Genomic DNA, 23,414 nt, shown 5'->3' with positions numbered 1-23,414 from the left:
TCGACATGCCCCAACATGTTTTCCCACAAACAACCCGAACAAAAACCCCGATCCTATGATTACAAACCACACCCAATTAAACATTCTAGGGAAGGATTCATTCAACAAAACAATAAAAATTTCAACTGGTATTTATTACAGGGGCGGTGGTGGCGGGGGCTGGCGGGACAACGGGACCGGGAGCAGCTCCCATCCCATGCACGGAGGGGTAAAGGGGGGGGCACGATCTCCGCCCTGGTCCCAGAGGAAAGGGGAGAGGGGCAGGAGGGTTGATTTCTTGGTGAAAGCAGGAGATGTCCCGTTTTAACAAAAAATGGGTGGGATTTTTGAGACAGAAACCCCCTGGGTTTCATCCCATTTCCAGGCGCTGGGGAGAGGCTGCCACTGGGGCCTGAAACAAAAAACTCAGCCCAAACCCTGGGCTGTGGCTTTGAGGCACCAGAGCAGGATGAGGCAGCCTGGAAGGAGCCAGACAGCAATTCCTCCAGGCTGCAGCAATTCCTCCAGGCTCCAGAAATTCCTCCTCCGGGCTCCAGAAATTCCTCCTCCAGGCTCCAGAAATTCCTCCAGGCTGTAGCAATTCCTCCTCCAGGCTGCAGCAATTCCTCCGGCAGGCTCCAGAAATTCCTTCTGACTCCAGAAATTCCTCCTCCAGGCTGTGCTCATCCCATCTGATGTAAACACTTTGAAAATACAAAATATGTCTCTTGAATCAGTATTTTTTCTGCTCTTTTTAAAATATACCAAACATCCTCAATTAACAGATTTTTCCCCCAAACTTAACTAGCTTCTGTTTTATATCATGCTTGACAAGCTCCTAAAGATAAGACTGCTTATCCAGTCGCCTGCTGGTACATGGTCCAGACAAAGGTAATAAATTGAGCAGGGTACCAAGGACTGAAAGACAATAATAAATAAAAGAGAAGTTCTTGAGATGGCAAAATCTGTGTTATTTCTAGCAAGTCTGTGTGCCAGTGATTTATGAAAAGACAGAACTCCTTCTGCTGTATAAAACTCCAAGAGAAAAAGGAGAAGTGCTCGGCTCTTCTTCTCCCCCCCCCCCCTCAGCACTTCGGCTTCAAGCTACGGGACAGAGAAGCGGCAGGAGCGACAGACCCTATGCACCCGATTACAGCCAGAGGCCAGGGCCGGCGGACGGTGATAACATCTTGATTACTCTCTCCTTCTTTTCTCTTCTTAATGACTCTTCTCTCCAAAGTAACTAATTGTATAAATCCTAAATAAATCCTTTTAACTTGTTAAAATCATAAAGCCTGATTATTTTCGTAAATTCACGCGTTGTCTATGAGTAGTGGCTGAATTTTCCTCTCAAACAAAATATAAATAATAACTCGGATCGTAACACCATCCCATCCCATCCCATCCCATCCCATCCCATCCCATCCCTGCAACCCAGGAGCTGCCCAGCCGGTGGCATCGCAGGAGGACTGGGGAGTGAAAGCCTCCCTGGAGCCAGGGCCAGCGCTGTCCTCCTGCAGCACCCAGGCTCTCCCGGCCTCCCCAGAACCCCCCATCACAGACACACGGACTCTTTATATTTTTGCAATCTTTTCATTAAAGAGACACCCGTGGGAGGGGGGAGCAGGGCGTGTGGCATTGAGGTGACACGGGGGAGCTTTGCCCAGCTCCATCCAATGCAGGAACAGCTCTGCTCTGCCTTAAGCAGGAGAGGATCACAGATGTGATGTAGGATCATCTAAAACAGGAGACACATTTGGATGAATCCCATTTTCCTGCTTAAGAATTGGAGCTGGAGCACAGTTACGCATCCTACTTACCCAGGTGAGGTATTTCCATAGCAGAGTAGTTTTACACTAACAAGAAGCTGCCCACAGAGGCTGTGCTGCAAGCAGATTATTAACTAGAGCAGCAAAGCTTCAGCAACTGAGTGATTGCTGCCAACTGATCCCCAAGTGGTTAAGGAAATGGGGGGCAAGAAGAGCCTGATCTGCTTTGCTGGAATTTCTGCTGAAATGGGGGGCACGTTCACAGCTGGGAGCTCAGACACCAACAGCACAAGGACCTGGCAGAGGTTTTCACACTGAGCACAAGGAAATGCAGCTGTCAGTCACCCCAAGGTGAGAGGGGGGAATTAAAACCCCCTGGGGGAACCCACTGATTGCATCTTTTCAGCTCTTGGCACTGTGACCCTCAGGGGACATCAGGCTGCAAGGATCCACAGGGTGTCCTATCAGCCATGGCAGGACAGCTTCGGGGAGATGCAGTGGGCTTGATGGTCACAGGGACAGTGAAGGGAGGGGATGGCTCAGGCTGTCTGGGTGTCTCTTGGTGCAAGAGAATATAGAAAGAAACAGACTTGGGAACAAGTCCCCCATCATCACCCATTTTTTTTCCTTTTTCCCTTCCAGGTGATGATGGTCAAGCCCCAGGCCCATGCAGCCAATCTCTGCACACAAGTCCCCTGGCGCTGCGTGTCTGACACACGTTTAATAAAAGAACACAGCCCCAGAGATTTTCTCTGTTCATCTTCAGATGGGGGAGGGGGGGGGGGTGTAAGTGAGGAAGATCTGCTCTCCCATTTCCTTTTTGCACCTCAGCAAATCCACTGCAAGATTTACACTCAAGAAATCAAAGGGTAAGGGATGCAGAAGGCTCCAACCACCATTTCCACTGACTCCCTAGAAATATGCAAGACCACACCATCAGTCACACTGCCCTACCTGCTCCAGAGGTGTCAGACCAGAAATGATGGTTTCAAGACAGAAAACACAACACAATCCAGCACAACAACAACAACATCAACCTGAAGAAACCAGGAACACAAACCAAGGGTCCCTAATCAAACCTTAAAAATGAAAACAAGCTTGCTTCCTTGAAAAGAAAGCCCAGGTTGGTAGGGTCTGGCCCAGCTGCTCATCACTGCTTGCTCCTCTGGGGCTCTGCCCAGCTCCCTGCCCCCAGCTCTTCATCCCTCCCTCCCTGTCCTTTGCCCATCACAACTTTGGGCTTTCACTGGCTGTCTCCCTCTCAACACTTCCCAATTCCTCCCTGCCGGGTCTCAGAGCCACTGCTGTTTCTCTCTCTCTCTGTCTCCACATCTTTCTCTCCCTCTCCTCTCCTGGCCTTATTGTCCCTCTCTCTCCTGCAGCCTCTCCCCTTTCCTGCCTCTCCCTCCCCACTCCCTTCCTCTCCCCTCGCCCTTTCCCCTCTCTCCTGCTCCCTCTCCCACCCCTCTGTCACTCCCCTCTCCTGGGGCCTTTTCTGTCTCTCTCAGGCCCCTGGCCCGCTCTCTCTCCATCCCCCCTCTCTCCTCCTTCCCGCCCTTCTCCTCTCTCTCCCTCCCTCCCTCCCTCCCTCCCTCCTCCTCCCTCTTTGCCCCCTTCCCCTCCACCTCTTTCCCGCTCCTCACCACTCTTTGTCCTGCCTTCCCTCCCTGCCCAGATCCCCTTCCTCCTGCTCCCCCTCCCAGCTGGGCCGGGGCCGGGGCAGCCCCGGGGTCGGGCGGGCCCAGGCAGCAGGAGAGGAGGAGCGCCCCGGGGCATGCTGGGAGCTGTAGTCCCGGGGCATGCTGGGAGCTGTAGTCCCGGGGCAAGCAGGGGGCTGCCCGGCGGACATCTTGGTTCCCGGCCCATGCTGGCAGGTGCTCTTTCCCCACTCTCCCCATCCCGCAGCCGGGGAAAAATTCCAGGAGGGCGGCGGGGATGAGCCAGCAGCTCCTGAAAGCCCTCCAAGTGAAGGAGGAAGCATGCAGAGGCGGGGGGGAAGCAACGGCACGTACCCTGGGAGGAGTAGAGAGGTGGTCGGAGCAGCTGGGGAGCAGGGCAGGAGAGCCACATCCATCCCAGGTAGGATTGAATCTTGCCGGGGTTGGAAAGAGCAATAAGAAAAGCTTTGAGAGGCACATAGGTGGGAATGAAAGGAGAAGCCAGGAAAATGTAGGCCCTCTCCTGAAGGAAATGTCAGACCTAGCTCCAGAGGATATTGAGAATGCTGAGGTTTTCCAGGACTTCCTTGCCTCAGTCTCCTCTGGGAAGTGCTCATTGCCTGATTGCAGAGGCCACAGCAGGGGAAAGCAGGGCCTGGGACAGCCAAGGAGCCCCCACTGGGGGAGAAGAAGAGGTTTGGCTCATCTAAAGAACCTGCAGGTGCACAAGTTTATGGGTGCAGTCTGAGGGGTTCAGAGGGCATTTTGGGGGTCCTGGAGGGGGCGTTTGGGGATGGGCAGAGGAGGCCCAGCTCAGGTGGAGGAACAAAGCAAGGCAAGACACTGCTCTCCCAGAGACTCTGTTTTCCTGCCATGGCCTGCAGCCAGGTCTCCACCAAAGTTGTGTTTGCCAGAGCTGCTTTGAGCAGTTGCAAAATGGTCTGCTCTTAAGTAGCTCTGTATCATGCTTTGCTTTCTGCTTCTTCAAAGCTGAAAATATTTCTTTTGTTCTTTGGATCCAATCAGTGCAATACCCAGACTTACACAAGGATGCACTCGGCTACAGACAGCACAAATGCTCCATTTCAGACCCCAGCTGCTCTGATCTGAGGTACAGAGGCTCTATATAGCTGGTCTGAGGAGGTAGAGAAGGTATCAGCAAGTAAAAGATGCTCAAAATTTTGCCAAGGGAAAAAAACCCAAACCAACAACAACAACAAAAAAGAAACTAACAAAAATAATTCCTTGTTTTTGTACAGCCCTGGGGAAAGCCAATGGATTTTTCCTGGGAAAAAGTTCTGGTAAACATCAGTGGAAGAAAAGCAAGATGAATAGATGTAAACTGGACCTAAAGGAGAGGAAGAGCAATAACCTAAGAACTGTTCCTGTTTAGACTCATTAGATCTGCCACTCTTTAGTCATCACAGCCAGCATCATATTTGTGTGTTGGCTGGAAAGAAAGCTCTCCCTCTGTAAAGCCTTCAAAGACTGCATTTGCATTCCTTTGCCTCATTCAGTACCTGGTCATACTGCCAGAGCTCTGGAAAAGCTTTCTCTTCCACCAGCTGCTTCACTTTTGCCACATCGAGATCCTCCAGACGATAGTTGAGGTCACCCAGCCATAAAATCACACTGCAGGAGAACACAGAGCACAAGTGTGCACGGTCTGGCCACAGGCAGGACCCAGCAGCTCCTCCCAACACTGTCAGCTGGGTGCTGTGTCTGCTTGGCCATCAGAGACAACAAGCAGCAGTGAAAACCTGAAAGTGAAGCTTTATTTTCTATTTTTTGCTGCTTTTAATTCCCGTTCTGCATCCTTGTCACTGCCTCTTGATAACTGGTGCTTCTGATATCCCAGAGATTAAATCCCCCTGGGGAAATCAGTGCACATTGCTGCCACATCCTCACTTGAAAATAAAACAAAGCTGGGAGAGCACAGGGTGGCAAGTGACTTGTCAGACCTGGACAGTGACCACCCTCAGCCCCAGGGTTCCAGTAAAGCATTTCTGACCCCTTCCCACATCCCAGCCAGGAGAACCTGGCACTCTCCTGTGTTCCTCAAGTTCTCCCTGCCCCACGGAGTGATGGGCACAGCCAGAGGGGGAGCATACTCATGTTTGGCAATGGTGAGAGAGGCCAAGTTGGGATCTGACTGGCGGAACTGCATCCGAGAGCAGATGTCCTGGAAGTCCTGGTTCCTCCTCTTGTATTCCTCTATGTGAGCTGCCAGGTGAGAATTCAATATGCACAGAGTAGTAGTGTTACGGAATTTAAACCTTATGGCAACACCACCTTTGTTACCCTGAAAGATAAAAGACAAAGAATTGCTCAGGAGCTTTTACACACAACAGAGGAGCCTCAGCCCAGGGTTGCCACCATTCCTACCATCTTCCCCATGATCCCAGTGCCCATAGTCTCAGCTTCCACCTCGGAGATGTTCATCACTGGATCCTCTCTCACGTACAACAGGAGCATGATTCCCACCAGCCTCACGTGTTTCTGTAGGCAGCAGGTGCCAGGACTTGCCGGGTGATGGGCCCGGACGGTGCTCGCCCCACCTGTGCCCAGTTGGGCCAGATGTTGCGTGAGACGAATCTCACCGTGGGCGCGAGCTCGGTTCGCGAATGATGTCTGCTGGAAGCAGACTGGGAATCTAAAAAAACAAGGGAGGATGGAGGCTCGTGGGCTGAACCACATCCTTCCGCACACCCGCACCGCATTTCAGCGTCCCCGGGATGGTGACCCCACCGCTCCCTCTCCACCCCCCCGGTACCCCCGGGTCCCCGGCACCTACGCGCGTTGCCCGCCGCTCTCCACCAGCCCCAGCAGACGGCTCTCCCGGCTCTCCCCGGGAGACCAGAACCCCCTGCACCGCCTGGGCCGAGGGTCAAGGAAGGACGGGACCAGACAGGACCGGACGGGATCAGACGGGAAGAGACGGAACCAGACGGGACCCCCGGGGCCGCCCCCCGTACGCACCATCGCGACCGAGCCAAAGGATACGATCCGGCAGATCTTCCCCTCCTCCAGGCTCTCCTGGATGGACACCAACTGATCCATCCTCGGTACCGGTACCGGTTCCGGTGGCCGCCCCACTCCGGCCGCTCAGCGGAGCTCTCGCAAAGCATCGTTGCGGAGCCACCGCTCCCCCCGCTAACGGCACTGCCCGCCAATGGCACAGACACGGCCCGGTCCGGCCCGGGCTCCTCTTCTCCTGCCCGGCCCCGGTTCCTCCGGCCTTTGCCCCCAGCGGCACCGGACACGGAATGACGCGGCGGGGCCGGCAGAGCGGTCCCCGGGAAGAGGGGCTGTTAAAAACATTTGACTCGTCTTAGCGATAACAAAACTTTTATTGTAAATGAGAGAGATATATATGCAAAGCAGCGCACTGGGCGACCGAGGCAGGACACCTCCGCCAACGGTTCGCGCCTTGGATAGGGTAAACCAGTCCTTTTATACTTTCGGTAACCCCCCTCCCTCTTAGTCCTTTATTAGTTTCTCATTGGAGGCTCTTTCGCGGGCTCTCTGTATTGGTCCCTGGTCCGCAGGTTCTATCCCGTTGCTAAGGGAAGAGCTTCTTTGTTCTGTCTTGCGGACTTGCCTCGTGGTCTTCGACATGCCCCAACATGTTTTCCCACAAACAACCCGAACAAAAACCCCGATCCTATGATTACAAACCACACCCAATTAAACATTCTAGGGAAGGATTCATTCAACAAAACAATAAAAATTTCGACTGGTATTTATTACAGGGGCGGTGGTGGCGGGGGCTGGCGGGACAACGGGACCGGGAGCAGCTCCCATCCCATGCACGGAGGGGTAAAGGGGGGGGCACGATCTCCGCCCCGGTCCCAGAGGAAAGGGGAGAGGGGCAGGAGGGTTGATTTCTTGGTGAAAGCAGGAGATGTCCCGTTTTAACAAAAAATGGGTGGGATTTTTGAGACAGAAACCCCCTGGGTTTCATCCCATTTCCAGGCGCTGGGGAGAGGCTGCCACTGGGGCCTGAAACAAAAAACTCAGCCCAAACCCTGGGCTGTGGCTTTGAGGCACCAGAGCAGGATGAGGCAGCCTGGAAGGAGCCAGACAGCAATTCCTCCAGGCTGCAGCAATTCCTCCAGGCTCCAGAAATTCCTCCTCCGGGCTCCAGAAATTCCTCCTCCAGGCTCCAGAAATTCCTCCAGGCTGTAGCAATTCCTCCTCCAGGCTGCAGCAATTCCTCCGGCAGGCTCCAGAAATTCCTTCTGACTCCAGAAATTCCTCCTCCAGGCTGTGCTCATCCCATCTGATGTAAACACTTTGAAAATACAAAATATGTCTCTTGAATCAGTATTTTTTCTGCTCTTTTTAAAATATACCAAACATCCTCAATTAACAGATTTTTCCCCCAAACTTAACTAGCTTCTGTTTTATATCATGCTTGACAAGCTCCTAAAGATAAGACTGCTTATCCAGTCGCCTGCTGGTACATGGTCCAGACAAAGGTAATAAATTGAGCAGGGTACCAAGGACTGAAAGACAATAATAAATAAAAGAGAAGTTCTTGAGATGGCAAAATCTGTGTTATTTCTAGCAAGTCTGTGTGCCAGTGATTTATGAAAAGACAGAACTCCTTCTGCTGTATAAAACTCCAAGAGAAAAAGGAGAAGTGCTCGGCTCTTCTTCTCCCCCCCCCCTCAGCACTTCGGCTTCAAGCTACGGGACAGAGAAGCGGCAGGAGCGACAGACCCTATGCACCCGATTACAGCCAGAGGCCAGGGCCGGCGGACGGTGATAACATCTTGATTACTCTCTCCTTCTTTTCTCTTCTTAATGACTCTTCTCTCCAAAGTAACTAATTGTATAAATCCTAAATAAATCCTTTTAACTTGTTAAAATCATAAAGCCTGATTATTTTCGTAAATTCACGCGTTGTCTATGAGTAGTGGCTGAATTTTCCTCTCAAACAAAATATAAATAATAACTCGGATCATAACACCATCCCATCCCATCCCATCCCATCCCATCCCATCCCATCCCTGCAACCCAGGAGCTGCCCAGCCGGTGGCATCGCAGGAGGACTGGGGAGTGAAAGCCTCCCTGGAGCCAGGGCCAGCGCTGTCCTCCTGCAGCACCCAGGCTCTCCCGGCCTCCCCAGAACCCCCCATCACAGACACACGGACTCTTTATATTTTTGCAATCTTTTCATTAAAGAGACACCCGTGGGAGGGGGGAGCAGGGCGTGTGGCATTGAGGTGACACGGGGGAGCTTTGCCCAGCTCCATCCAATGCAGGAACAGCTCTGCTCTGCCTTAAGCAGGAGAGGATCACAGATGTGATGTAGGATCATCTAAAACAGGAGACACATTTGGATGAATCCCATTTTCCTGCTTAAGAATTGGAGCTGGAGCACAGTTACGCATCCTACTTACCCAGGTGAGGTATTTCCATAGCAGAGTAGTTTTACACTAACAAGAAGCTGCCCACAGAGGCTGTGCTGCAAGCAGATTATTAACTAGAGCAGCAAAGCTTCAGCAACTGAGTGATTGCTGCCAACTGATCCCCAAGTGGTTAAGGAAATGGGGGGCAAGAAGAGCCTGATCTGCTTTGCTGGAATTTCTGCTGAAATGGGGGGCACGTTCACAGCTGGGAGCTCAGACACCAACAGCACAAGGACCTGGCAGAGGTTTTCACACTGAGCACAAGGAAATGCAGCTGTCAGTCACCCCAAGGTGAGAGGGGGGAATTAAAACCCCCTGGGGGAACCCACTGATTGCATCTTTTCAGCTCTTGGCACTGTGACCCTCAGGGGACATCAGGCTGCAAGGATCCACAGGGTGTCCTATCAGCCATGGCAGGACAGCTTCGGGGAGATGCAGTGGGCTTGATGGTCACAGGGACAGTGAAGGGAGGGGATGGCTCAGGCTGTCTGGGTGTCTCTTGGTGCAAGAGAATATAGAAAGAAACAGACTTGGGAACAAGTCCCCCATCATCACCCATTTTTTTTCCTTTTTCCCTTCCAGGTGATGATGGTCAAGCCCCAGGCCCATGCAGCCAATCTCTGCACACAAGTCCCCTGGCGCTGCGTGTCTGACACACGTTTAATAAAAGAACACAGCCCCAGAGATTTTCTCTGTTCATCTTCAGATGGGGGAGGGGGGGGGGGTGTAAGTGAGGAAGATCTGCTCTCCCATTTCCTTTTTGCACCTCAGCAAATCCACTGCAAGATTTACACTCAAGAAATCAAAGGGTAAGGGATGCAGAAGGCTCCAACCACCATTTCCACTGACTCCCTAGAAATATGCAAGACCACACCATCAGTCACACTGCCCTACCTGCTCCAGAGGTGTCAGACCAGAAATGATGGTTTCAAGACAGAAAACACAACACAATCCAGCACAACAACAACAACATCAACCTGAAGAAACCAGGAACACAAACCAAGGGTCCCTAATCAAACCTTAAAAATGAAAACAAGCTTGCTTCCTTGAAAAGAAAGCCCAGGTTGGTAGGGTCTGGCCCAGCTGCTCATCACTGCTTGCTCCTCTGGGGCTCTGCCCAGCTCCCTGCCCCCAGCTCTTCATCCCTCCCTCCCTGTCCTTTGCCCATCAAAACTTTGGGCTTTCACTGGCTGTCTCCCTCTCAACACTTCCCAATTCCTCCCTGCCGGGTCTCAGAGCCACTGCTGTTTCTCTCTCTCTCTGTCTCCACATCTTTCTCTCCCTCTCCTCTCCTGGCCTTATTGTCCCTCTCTCTCCTGCAGCCTCTCCCCTTTCCTGCCTCTCCCTCCCCACTCCCTTCCTCTCCCCTCGCCCTTTCCCCTCTCTCCTGCTCCCTCTCCCACCCCTCTGTCACTCCCCTCTCCTGGGGCCTTTTCTGTCTCTCTCAGGCCCCTGGCCCGCTCTCTCTCCATCCCCCCTCTCTCCTCCTTCCCGCCCTTCTCCTCTCTCTCCCTCCCTCCCTCCCTCCCTCCCTCCTCCTCCCTCTTTGCCCCCTTCCCCTCCACCTCTCTCCCGCTCCTCACCACTCTTTGTCCTGCCTTCCCTCCCTGCCCAGATCCCCTTCCTCCTGCTCCCCCTCCCAGCTGGGCCGGGGCCGGGGCAGCCCCGGGGTCGGGCGGGCCCAGGCAGCAGGAGAGGAGGAGCGCCCCGGGGCATGCTGGGAGCTGTAGTCCCGGGGCATGCTGGGAGCTGTAGTCCCGGGGCAAGCAGGGGGCTGCCCGGCGGACATCTTGGTTCCCGGCCCATGCTGGCAGGTGCTCTTTCCCCACTCTCCCCATCCCGCAGCCGGGGAAAAATTCCAGGAGGGCGGCGGGGATGAGCCAGCAGCTCCTGAAAGCCCTCCAAGTGAAGGAGGAAGCATGCAGAGGCGGGGGGGAAGCAACGGCACGTACCCTGGGAGGAGTAGAGAGGTGGTCGGAGCAGCTGGGGAGCAGGGCAGGAGAGCCACATCCATCCCAGGTAGGATTGAATCTTGCCGGGGTTGGAAAGAGCAATAAGAAAAGCTTTGAGAGGCACATAGGTGGGAATGAAAGGAGAAGCCAGGAAAATGTAGGCCCTCTCCTGAAGGAAATGTCAGACCTAGCTCCAGAGGATATTGAGAATGCTGAGGTTTTCCAGGACTTCCTTGCCTCAGTCTCCTCTGGGAAGTGCTCATTGCCTGATTGCAGAGGCCACAGCAGGGGAAAGCAGGGCCTGGGACAGCCAAGGAGCCCCCACTGGGGGAGAAGAAGAGGTTTGGCTCATCTAAAGAACCTGCAGGTGCACAAGTTTATGGGTGCAGTCTGAGGGGTTCAGAGGGCATTTTGGGGGTCCTGGAGGGGGCGTTTGGGGATGGGCAGAGGAGGCCCAGCTCAGGTGGAGGAACAAAGCAAGGCAAGACACTGCTCTCCCAGAGACTCTGTTTTCCTGCCATGGCCTGCAGCCAGGTCTCCACCAAAGTTGTGTTTGCCAGAGCTGCTTTGAGCAGTTGCAAAATGGTCTGCTCTTAAGTAGCTCTGTATCATGCTTTGCTTTCTGCTTCTTCAAAGCTGAAAATATTTCTTTTGTTCTTTGGATCCAATCAGTGCAATACCCAGACTTACACAAGGATGCACTCGGCTACAGACAGCACAAATGCTCCATTTCAGACCCCAGCTGCTCTGATCTGAGGTACAGAGGCTCTATATAGCTGGTCTGAGGAGGTAGAGAAGGTATCAGCAAGTAAAAGATGCTCAAAATTTTGCCAAGGGAAAAAAACCCAAACCAACAACAACAACAAAAAAGAAACTAACAAAAATAATTCCTTGTTTTTGTACAGCCCTGGGGAAAGCCAATGGATTTTTCCTGGGAAAAAGTTCTGGTAAACATCAGTGGAAGAAAAGCAAGATGAATAGATGTAAACTGGACCTAAAGGAGAGGAAGAGCAATAACCTAAGAACTGTTCCTGTTTAGACTCATTAGATCTGCCACTCTTTAGTCATCACAGCCAGCATCATATTTGTGTGTTGGCTGGAAAGAAAGCTCTCCCTCTGTAAAGCCTTCAAAGACTGCATTTGCATTCCTTTGCCTCATTCAGTACCTGGTCATACTGCCAGAGCTCTGGAAAAGCTTTCTCTTCCACCAGCTGCTTCACTTTTGCCACATCGAGATCCTCCAGACGATAGTTGAGGTCACCCAGCCATAAAATCACACTGCAGGAGAACACAGAGCACAAGTGTGCACGGTCTGGCCACAGGCAGGACCCAGCAGCTCCTCCCAACACTGTCAGCTGGGTGCTGTGTCTGCTTGGCCATCAGAGACAACAAGCAGCAGTGAAAACCTGAAAGTGAAGCTTTATTTTCTATTTTTTGCTGCTTTTAATTCCCGTTCTGCATCCTTGTCACTGCCTCTTGATAACTGGTGCTTCTGATATCCCAGAGATTAAATCCCCCTGGGGAAATCAGTGCACATTGCTGCCACATCCTCACTTGAAAATAAAACAAAGCTGGGAGAGCACAGGGTGGCAAGTGACTTGTCAGACCTGGACAGTGACCACCCTCAGCCCCAGGGTTCCAGTAAAGCATTTCTGACCCCTTCCCACATCCCAGCCAGGAGAACCTGGCACTCTCCTGTGTTCCTCAAGTTCTCCCTGCCCCACGGAGTGATGGGCACAGCCAGAGGGGGAGCATACTCATGTTTGGCAATGGTGAGAGAGGCCAAGTTGGGATCTGACTGGCGGAACTGCATCCGAGAGCAGATGTCCTGGAAGTCCTGGTTCCTCCTCTTGTATTCCTCTATGTGAGCTGCCAGGTGAGAATTCAATATGCACAGAGTAGTAGTGTTACGGAATTTAAACCTTATGGCAACACCACCTTTGTTACCCTGAAAGATAAAAGACAAAGAATTGCTCAGGAGCTTTTACACACAACAGAGGAGCCTCAGCCCAGGGTTGCCACCATTCCTACCATCTTCCCCATGATCCCAGTGCCCATAGTCTCAGCTTCCACCTCGGAGATGTTCATCACTGGATCCTCTCTCACGTACAACAGGAGCATGATTCCCACCAGCCTCACGTGTTTCTGTAGGCAGCAGGTGCCAGGACTTGCCGGGTGATGGGCCCGGACGGTGCTCGCCCCACCTGTGCCCAGTTGGGCCAGATGTTGCGTGAGACGAATCTCACCGTGGGCGCGAGCTCGGTTCGCGAATGATGTCTGCTGGAAGCAGACTGGGAATCTAAAAAAACAAGGGAGGATGGAGGCTCGTGGGCTGAACCACATCCTTCCGCACACCCGCACCGCATTTCAGCGTCCCCGGGATGGTGACCCCACCGCTCCCTCTCCACCCCCCCGGTACCCCCGGGTCCCCGGCACCTACGCGCGTTGCCCGCCGCTCTCCACCAGCCCCAGCAGACGGCTCTCCCGGCTCTCCCCGTCGACCAGAACCCCCTCAGGAAGCTCGCACAAGATTGTCTGTAACTGGACAAGACCCAAATGGGGCACAACCATTATTTAAAGGATTAGAGTTCAGAAGTTCAGGAGGAGTTGCGTACTCATCGTGCTGCAGCAGTTGTTAATTTAGGAGGTACGGTTCGGATGGGGACAGAGGAATCTGTTGAATCTCTGCCTGAACCGTCCGCTCCGCCTGTATTGTCATCTTTGCCTGAGGAAAGCTCACCCCAGCATGAAAAGTATATAAAAGATAGGGATGAGTATTGGCGTACTGTGGCAGTAAATTTACAAGCAGAAGGAGATGAAGAAGGTTTCAGTCGATTGGCCAGAAAGGATGAATTGGCTATGCCTGTGGTATATACCCAAGGAGGTTCAGGTCGTGTCATTGCAGAAATTACTAGTTTGCCCTGGAAGTTGTTATCGCAACTTCGTCAGACAGTATCTCAATATGGGATACAATCTGAACCAGCTAGACAGATGTTAGGATTTATTTGGGACAATTACAATATGTTGCCTAAGGATTCCTATAATGTAATGAAGTTGATTTTGTCTCCCTCAAATTTTCTCTTTTTTACGGATACGTGTGAACGATTGGCACGCGAAGTGGTGGACGTGCCTAGACAGGAAGACGATCCACTATTTGGGGTTGCTGTAGATGAGTTGACAGGTACTGGCCGGTATACACGTATAGAACTGTGACCACCAAGCCCACTGCATCTCCCCGAGGCTGTCCTGCCATGGCTGGCTGCTGACAGGAGGGGACACGGGGAGGTGGCAGCCTGGGGGGGCCAGGGGGGACATGGGGTGGTGAGGGTCTGGGAGAGTGAAAGGACATTGGGCAGTGATGGGCCCAGGGCTGCTGGGGGAGCCATGGCAGAGCCAGGGGGCTGCTGGGGGTTGGCAGTGGGTAGTGAAGGCCTGGGGGTGATGGGACACTGGGCAGTGACAGGCTGGGGGGCATCTTGAAGAAAAAAAGGTGGGTTTGGGGACTGAATTTTCTCTTCAACATGGTTTACTCTGTGCATCAGAGAACTGGTTTATACTCTGCTTTCCCTACTTAGGGTTGGGTACAGGTGCTTTATTTGGAGTTCTGATCACCTTTTTTTGGTTCTTCTAGAAGCCAATCAGAGCCAGTGAGTGGAACATCTGGAAGGCAAAGGGAGCCAGGGAGTGGAACATCAAAAGCTGTATGTAAAATCACAATCTCACACTTTCTACTGCAGCCTGCATTTACATCCAAACAGTGTACCCTTGTATTAATTTCCCAAACAATAACTTAATCCATTTTCCAATAAAACACAGTCTTTGTTGTAAATAGAATGTATTTGAGTCAGCATAGCAAAACTGTGTACTGCCATCATTTGCACAGTTGGGTTTTTCCCCCTAATTTTATAAAAGGTTACCAAAACCCCCTGAGAATCTGTTATTGTTAAACTTGGTACTGTTTCTTACTTTTGACTCAAACCAACATATCCCAAGCATTTTGAGGACATCTGTGTGCAGCGAAACAATTCCTTTTTGTGCCTGTAAATACCTGGGCATTTCTTCCTGAGACTGTATAATTGAGGTGAAATTGTTTGGGCCCCTCTGAGTACATCAATGTCTTGAATAGATTGCCATCAGTTAAAGTCTTGTTGCTGCCCAAGTTGGTATTCTGCAGTTCTGCATTTGATCTTTGGACTTTATCTGATGAAGCAGTTCAGTTGAATAGTTTGTCTGCACGTGAAAATACCAACAGCCCAGTGTACCCATTCAGCACAAGATTGGAGCCCAGTGCCTTTGTGGGTAAAAGCTCTGTCATCTTTCTTCCCCTTCTGCCTGCAGGACATGTTTGGATCTGGGTGACTTCAGGTTTGGATGCTGCTGCCGTTTCCCAGAGGTTCAGCCTTTCTTCAGGATACCCCCGCTTGGAACTGAGACTGAGAAAAGGGGCAGCATTTTTCCACAGCTTTGCAAACACTGTCCTGCTGCTGCTAAAATACAAATAAGGAACACAAGGAAATACCTGACTGGTAATGCTCTCGATGTTGATTTGCCTCCTGGGGTGGAATATGATGTGTAACTCTGCATTTCAAAAGAGTCCTTCCAGTATAAACATCACTAAGTGGTGGGCTGTTTTATTTTTGTCCTCCTGATTTTAGGTATAACTGCTTTTTCTTCACTAGACTGGGGTGAGGCATTACAGTAAGCCAGAGTTGTGGGGTCTGAGCAGTTGAGAAGCTGTGAGGAGAGCTGAATGGAGAAATTCATCAAGTGTGTCTGTGTGTCCTGTGAAGAATACAGCCTGTGCTGGTCATGGAGTGGTGTGTCATATTTCAGCTTGAAAGCTTCTTGTCTGTAGCTCTGAAACGACTCAGTCTGAATCTGACATCAGCAATGCTGTCACTGATCAGTTTGAATTCCTTTCTGCCCGTGAATGTCTCTCTCTGTGAGTGTGAGTCAGTGTAGCTGGCCCAGGGACCCTGGTAGTTCCCAGAGTGCCTTTATCCAAACCACATTCGTAGCAGTTGCTCTAATTCAGATGGGGTTTTATTTCTTGAAAACAGGTATGTTAAAACCCTTTGATTATTTTTTTGTGACCAGATCAGTGACTCCTCTGCACTTCTTTCTCTGGCCCAGCTTATTGAGATATATGGAATTTCTTGTCAAATCCTTTAAAATAAAACCCCAGGAGTCTTTGCTTTGTTATTTTAAATCTTATGCTGTGATCTGTAGCTGGATAACCATTGAGATGTGAACGAAACTTTGATCTTTAAGAATATGAAGTCATTGGTTTAAGTTTACAAGATGTTTGCGTTTGGATCCTATCCTACAGAGGGTTGTTGGGAAGCTTGGGAAGACAGGAGGGGAGTAGCTGATCAGCCTCAGTGTAATCCTGCAGTATTCCTCAGCCTGAAGACACAAGGAAGCCCTTCAGGAGCTGTTCACCATCTCTGAGACATTTTGTTAATTTTGTGTTGGAAACCCAATGTCTGCAGAGTAATTTAGTTGTCAGTAAGTCATGGACGTTTCAGTGGGTCTGCACCAGTTAAATGAGGAGTGTTTCTGTAACAGGGACAACTGCTGTGTTGTGCTGTGGAACTGCTGGCACGTTTGCTCAGCAAGGTGTAAGTTTGTCTGGGCAAGCAGCAGTGATTGCCCTTTGTGAAAAGGCACAGTGCTCACCAGTGAAATGACTGTTCCTGAAAGTTCCAAAGATCAGAGAAGGCCTAATGCACAGGAGCTGGTTCTTGCTTCTGCAAACGTAGCTTGGAGTTCCTGCCCAAGCAAGAGAAATCTTTTCCCAGTGGAAACTCCGTGCCTCTGTCACTGCAGAAAGTAAAGGGGAAACAAAGCTGGGGAAACAAAGAAGGATCAGTTTGAAGGCAGCCACCCAGAGGCATTTATCTGCATTGGTGCTGCCCCTAAACGTGTACTTGGTGCTGTATACTCATCTAAAGTTTTATTCTAAAATGTAGAGCAAGTGTCCAAGTGATGCACACATTTGAGCTTTTGAGAACACGGCAATATTTCAGAAAAAACGAAGGGACACATTGTAAAGCAGCTCAAAACTGTTATTTATTCTCACCTCTTTAGTGCAGGCTGGCTTAGCATGGAGGCAATGCACATAGGAAGTTTTCTGAGTTTTTATGACAATGTAGAAAATGCCAGGGTAGAATTTTGGTCTGTTCCTAGTGAAGTGCTGTGGGGGTTGGCCGTGTATGAGAGGGGCTTTTTTTCAACTGTTTTTGTTCTACCAAATGAGTCAACTGCCTGTCAAGCTGCCTGTAAATGTGAGTGATTTCAGAGCTGTCGATCCGGATTATGTTCCCACGGAGACAAAAAAGGTGTGTATGAAACAGCTGTTTAATGAAATGTTTTTTGTGAATGAAAGCATCAGAAAGCAAATGAGTGTCTGACCCGAATGAGAGGTGTTTGGAGGGCTGAAGAACTTACAGTTGCTCCCTTTGACCCCGCTTGTATCTGAAGAGGATAAAATCAAAGGCATGAAGATACAGTCTTGCCACTGCTATTATCCAGCCAAGTACTTGTTGATAATGTCACCTCTGTTCTTTGAAGAGGCTGGAAAAACTGTAGAGCTGTTTAAGAAGAAAGCCACATGCACACTTTTATCTTTCGTTCCACAAAAACTCACAAAAAGAATCCCTTGGCTCCACCTCCACTGTTTTACGTTTGCTTTTGTTGTGGAGAACCTGGCCACTCCAGGAAAAACTGCCCAACAAATGGGTAAGAGTGTGGGGGACTTGTGACGTTACTCAGGTGATAATGTTTTGACTTTGGCAGTTCCCTAACAAAGAGATGATTGCTCCTCTTAAGAATTGTTTCTTACGGGGTGAAGTACCGAGGTTATACAACGATGTTGCTTGCTGAGCCCTTGAAAATGCGAGGGAGACCTGGAATTATAAATGTAAAATTTTCTTGCTTCTAGCTGATAGACACTCAATATGTCCATGTATATTTTTATGTCTTGTAGTATTACTGGAAATGTTTCTTGCTTAAGCTCTTTTTAATGACAGGTCACAGTTCTTAGTATTTTGTATAAAAACAAGATGTTTCTGCTGGCACCATCTCTTCTTTGTGTGTTTTGGTGACCTGAGTCTCTGGTTGGGTGTTAGTGGCATTTAACATTAGTCAGTGAACATATATATATATATGCATGAGGGATGAAATCATCCTTAATATAGAGATGGTCAGGATAAGTTTCTCCAGGGACTGACTCAGACACCCAATTAATCCCTCACTCTGAATTGTGCTTTGGAGGAGAAGTGTATCTGTGTCTCTTCTCCAAGTGGCTGGTTAGCTAAGGGGATTTTCTGAATAAACCTGAAGTGAAGACATTCTTTGTTTGTGGAGTTCCAAACACTGCTCAAGCATTTTTTGGAACATCCTTGTTATGTTATTTAAAAGAAAAAGTATTTGATTGGAGCAAGCCTTGGGTTAGGAAAAGGAGGGGATTAAAGGCTTTTGCTGCTTAAAATAGTAACAAGTGAGATGTCATTTCATGCGTGAGCTTTAGATGAGGTGTGTCTGCATTTCTTTTCTTTACAGGGCCAAACTGTTGAGCCTGATCCCAGAGTTAGAAAGAGCACAGGAATTCCAAGGAGTTTCATGCTGGGGGTGAAAGATCCCAGTACAAAGGGAGCTCTGCTGACAAGAACTTGGAAATATGCAATACCAGCTCTTAATGCAAAAGTATGGAATTTGCTGAACTGACCAAAAAAGTGAACAAGAGAAATCGTGGGGAAACATCTGAGTGCCAAAGCAACCAAAAAATGTAGTTAAATATAAATACCTGTATTTTAGAAGGTGAGCAGGATTAACGTGAGGTGAGCAGAATTCCATATCTTACTGCCTTTGATAAAATCTAAAGCTTGGAAAATTTTTCCATGTACCGGTCTTTAACTTTTGTCTTTTTCCTTCCCCACCCTGCCTCCAGGGAAGCATATGCCAGAGGAAAGAAGGAAAAGCCTTTCTGTTTCTCCAAAGAGCCCTCCTCCTTTTTCTTCTCCTCCTTCTCCTTCTTCTCCTCCTTCTCCTTCTCCTTCTCCTTCTCCTTCTCCTTCTCCTTCTCCTTCTCCTTCTCCTTCTCCTTCTCCTTCTCCTTCTCCTTCTCCTTCTCCTTCTCCTCTGATGATGATCCCATACCTGATGAGTTCTTGTGTGCTCTTTGCAAAGCCCTACTGACTGATGCAGCTTTTATTCCCTGCTGTGGGCACAGTTATTGTGAGGAATGTAAGTGTTCCTTGCGTGTTTCTTAGTTCAAAACAATCACATCTGATCTTCTGAGAGCAGAAACAGGAGATAACAAGGTTGCTTTGTTTCCAGTTCTCTTTCATCCTGAAGTCTACCCTGAAGGATGCTTCTTATGGAATGAGGAAAATAGGCAGAAAGTCTTTTCCCTTTTTATGTCTCTGGGGAAATCCCCTTTGCACACCAAAGGAGGAGTATGAGCAGAGTGTGTAATTGTGCAGGTGATGACAGTCTTAGATATCAAACTGTTTTGTCCACAGCCCTGTCTCTCATATAAGATTACTCTGGTGACTTACTGCTGACTAGAAAAAAAACAAACCCACCACTATTTTAATATATAAATAGTTAAATATTTAATCCTTCAGAACTCAGGACGTTTTCCTGGTTGTTGTTTTATTCCCTAACCTTGACGTTGGTGACTTCAACTCTACTGGGCAGTGAGGAAAAGACTAGATGAAACATCAAGGCACAGCCTAATCCCACCTTCAAATGTTACAGCAGAGAAATACCAAAGCTGTGTGGTTATTTGCTACATATTGGAAACTTTTTTCCCACTATTGAACATTTATAGCTTCGTGCCTTCCACTCAGGATCCTATTCAGCCTTTAACCATATACGTTTTTTTTACAATTGATTAGAACTTTGAAATTTCCCTCCTGCTTTCTTTAAAAACCATTCTGATGATTCTAATTCTACACAGGTATTAGAACAGCAGTACTGGAGTCTGAGGAACATACCTGCCCAACGTGTCAGCAGAGGTTTCTCCTGAGGCTCCAGTTGCCAACAAGTGCTCACCCCAGGTGACGTGATGACTTTTACATAAACTGCTTGTGAGAAAAATCTATCTGTGAAAAGCTGAAAGTTTACATCTCCTTACACAAGGCTACACTGAATAAGGCCAAAGCAAATGATAGGGAAAGTCATTGCTGTTGTCATTTTATGACAATTTTGAATTTTTTCAGTTTAGTCATCTGAAATGGCCAAGCTGCTTTCTCTCAGCTGGAGACAACGGTGGCTTAGTTTTATCTACTTATCTATTTCTCGCTCTATGGACTCCAGCTGGGCAGTGATGTAGAGGGTGTCACTGCATCTCCCCGAGGCTGTCCTGCCATGGCTTGATACGACACCCTCTGGATCCTTGCAGCCTGATGTCCCCTGAGGGTCACTTAGTGCCAAGAGCTGAAAAGATGCAATCAGTGGGTTCCCCCAGGGGGTTTTAATTCCCCCCTCTCACCTTGGGGTGACTGACAGCTGCATTTCCTTGTGCTCAGTGTGAAAACCTCTGCCAGGTCCTTGTGCTGTTGGTGTCTGAGCTCCCAGCTGTGAACTCTTTTAACCCAGAGCCAAGGTGAATGTTTCAGCAGAAATTCCAGCAAAGCAGATCAGGCTCTTCTTGCCCCCCCTTTCCTTAACCACTTGGGGATCAGTTGGCAGCAATCACTCAGTTGCTGAAGCTTTGCTGCTCTTCCTGGAGAGCCTGCCATCTGCTCCAGGTTCTACAGAAGATGTCTGGAGAGTGCCTGCAGCTAGAGACTGAGCAGCCAGGTAAAACTCCTCTGATTTTAGAGGGAAAGGAGACAAACTGCTTTATGTGAGACCAGCAAAGGGGTTTTGCTCTCAGAAACTGAATTATCTGGTAATAAATAAAGGATCTTGACTGCTTTGGGCTACTCAGAGCAGTTGTTTGCAAACTGGGTGATGCTGGAAGCAGATGAAGCTGCTGAGGCATTGCCACATCTTCAAGATAAATATTGTGGGTTTGTTGTTTTTTTTTTTTCCCCCACCTCCTCAGATCATCTCTAAACTGCCCAGGTGCCACAAAAATGTGTTTGAGTATCTGATGGCATTTCTACAGGAACTGCTGAGAAAATCAGGGAAAAACCACTTGGATGCGCATATCCTTGGTAAGGCCACAACTCCAACTGCCCTGCTCAGAGGGGATTTGCAGCATTTCTCACAAAACCCCTTTCTCCAAAGTCCCCTGGGCAGGCTGAGCGAGCCCTCAAGTGTCACCTTGCCTGGGGTTGGGGGATTTTACCTGTGACCCCTGCAGCTGCTGGCTCTGTCTCACTCTCTCTGGCTTTTTCTCTGAAATGCAGGCAGCATTTTTGGGGAGCTGTTGCTTCGCCCTCCTCCTGGACGTCCTGCACCTGACACAGCTGAGAAGAAGAAAGCTCAGCAGTTCATCTGTCAGTTTCTCCTGAGAGAAAACGATCTGCTCTGAATTTCAGATGCAGCTGATCTGATTTTTAGCTATCAAATCGCTGTAAAAAAAATATTTTTTTATACACTGGCTTTTTCGAAACTGGCTTTTTTCTCTCCTCCTCCCCCAGGAGTGAGGACAGACCCATCCCCATATCCCTCCCCCATGGCCTCTCCTCCTCCTCCAGGAGTGAGGACAGACCCTCCTCCCTTGCTTTGTTAGATTCCCAGTCTGCTTCCAGCAGACATCAGGATCTTCTACCAGCTGAGGAGGAGGATTGTCGATGATTGGGCATTGCCTATGCAAGGCCTGCAAGGCCTGTAAGGTCTTACTGGTAGCAACACTAAGGCTAACTAGAATCGCAAGGCATTACTGTTAGGCTAAGTACAATCAAAACTATATATAGTCATTGAACAACCTTGAGAGGAAGCCAATAACCTTGGTGAAAAGCCATATATAGTCTTGTATCGAGTCTACACCGTCCTTGATTACTCTCCTGGGAGCTAATTACAAGCAAGCAAACAGGACATTGTGGTCATTAAAATGAGGATGTAATCCACGTGTGGGAATCCCTCGGGATTACCGAAGGAGGATTCACTTGTTTAATGCCAGCCAACCATGAGCTTACTTTTGTAATATGCATGAGCTAATTAACGCAGTTAACCAATTGTAACACAAATAAATATGTATTATATAATTACAAGTGTATAAAAGAACGCCCTCAGATCAATAAAGTTGGCTCTGACTGATCATATTGATCGTGTGTCAACCCCTTCTTGCGACAAGTGGCAACAGGGACCCGACGGAGAGGTTCCTGAACCTCCAGAGAGGGCTTCTCGACCTCACGAAGAGGATCGAGACAGGGTCATAGACTATATTAGTCGGTAGGAATCGGGAGAGTCTGCGGTTCGACCGTGAAACTGGAAGCGAGAAGGACCGGCCCGGGAGAGCAGTACCTTGAGACTACCTGCACGCTGACTCGAACAAGAAAGGCAGCGAAGGAGAGGAGTCTGTTGAGCCGAGGACGTCGTAAGCCGTTACTGCTAACACAGCTGTGCGCACAGGTATTAATGCTTGAGTAATAATGGAAAGGCAGACGACGTATGATGTTTTTAAATGCTTTTTAGAAAAGCGGGGAACAAAATTAAATTGGAAAAAGGAGTTGTTGCCGCTGTTAGAATATGCGGAGCAACTAGGGTATTTTAAAGATCCTCATGAAGTTTTTGAAAGAGAGGAGTGGAAAAAATTAGGGCATGATTTATGGATGCGTGGGATAGATGATGATAAAATTGCTAAAAAATTAGAGAAAAGTTGGAAAATAATATCAGAGCAGTTTGATAAACACTTAAATGAGCAGAAAGCAGCTCAGGAAGCTCGCACAAGATTGTCTGTAACTGGACAAGACCCAAATGGGGCACAACCATTATTTAAAGGATTAGAGTTCAGAAGTTCAGGAGGAGTTGCGTACTCATCGTGCTGCAGCAGTTGTTAATTTAGGAGGTACGGTTCGGATGGGGACAGAGGAATCTGTTGAATCTCTGCCTGAACCGTCCGCTCCGCCTGTATTGTCATCTTTGCCTGAGGAAAGCTCACCCCAGCATGAAAAGTATATAAAAGATAGGGATGAGTATTGGCGTACTGTGGCAGTAAATTTACAAGCAGAAGGAGATGAAGAAGGTTTCAGTCGATTGGCCAGAAAGGATGAATTGGCTATGCCTGTGGTATATACCCAAGGAGGTTCAGGTCGTGTCATTGCAGAAATTACTAGTTTGCCCTGGAAGTTGTTATCGCAACTTCGTCAGACAGTATCTCAATATGGGATACAATCTGAACCAGCTAGACAGATGTTAGGATTTATTTGGGACAATTACAATATGTTGCCTAAGGATTCCTATAATGTAATGAAGTTGATTTTGTCTCCCTCAAATTTTCTCTTTTTTACGGATACGTGTGAACGATTGGCACGCGAAGTGGTGGACGTGCCTAGACAGGAAGACGATCCACTATTTGGGGTTGCTGTAGATGAGTTGACAGGTACTGGCCGGTATACACGTATAGAACTGTGACCACCAAGCCCACTGCATCTCCCCGAGGCTGTCCTGCCATGGCTGGCTGCTGACAGGAGGGGACACGGGGAGGTGGCAGCCTGGGGGGGCCAGGGGGGACATGGG

The 23,414-nt window shown here is 49.3% G+C and overlaps 3 protein-coding genes across 3 annotated transcripts in view; all 3 read right to left on the bottom strand.

Annotated features, from left to right (window-relative positions):
- Nucleotides 1–23,414, bottom strand: part of LOC139800057 (type II inositol 1,4,5-trisphosphate 5-phosphatase-like) — a 142,810-nt gene that overhangs the window by 13,029 nt on the left and 106,367 nt on the right.
- On the bottom strand, nucleotides 4,821–5,881 carry LOC139800030 (type II inositol 1,4,5-trisphosphate 5-phosphatase-like). Its single transcript, XM_071752702.1, is given in 4 exon segments — nucleotides 4,821–4,922; nucleotides 4,924–5,038; nucleotides 5,518–5,708; nucleotides 5,792–5,881. Coding segments are annotated over 4 exon segments (498 nt in total).
- On the bottom strand, nucleotides 11,836–12,896 carry LOC139800029 (type II inositol 1,4,5-trisphosphate 5-phosphatase-like). Its single transcript, XM_071752701.1, is given in 4 exon segments — nucleotides 11,836–11,937; nucleotides 11,939–12,053; nucleotides 12,533–12,723; nucleotides 12,807–12,896. Coding segments are annotated over 4 exon segments (498 nt in total).

Source organism: Heliangelus exortis, chromosome 9, assembly GCF_036169615.1.
Source record: "Heliangelus exortis chromosome 9, bHelExo1.hap1, whole genome shotgun sequence".
NCBI classification, from domain to species: Eukaryota; Metazoa; Chordata; class Aves; order Apodiformes; family Trochilidae; genus Heliangelus; species Heliangelus exortis.
Note: the sequence above shows the minus strand (reverse complement) of the source record. Positions and strands in the feature narration are given on the sequence as shown.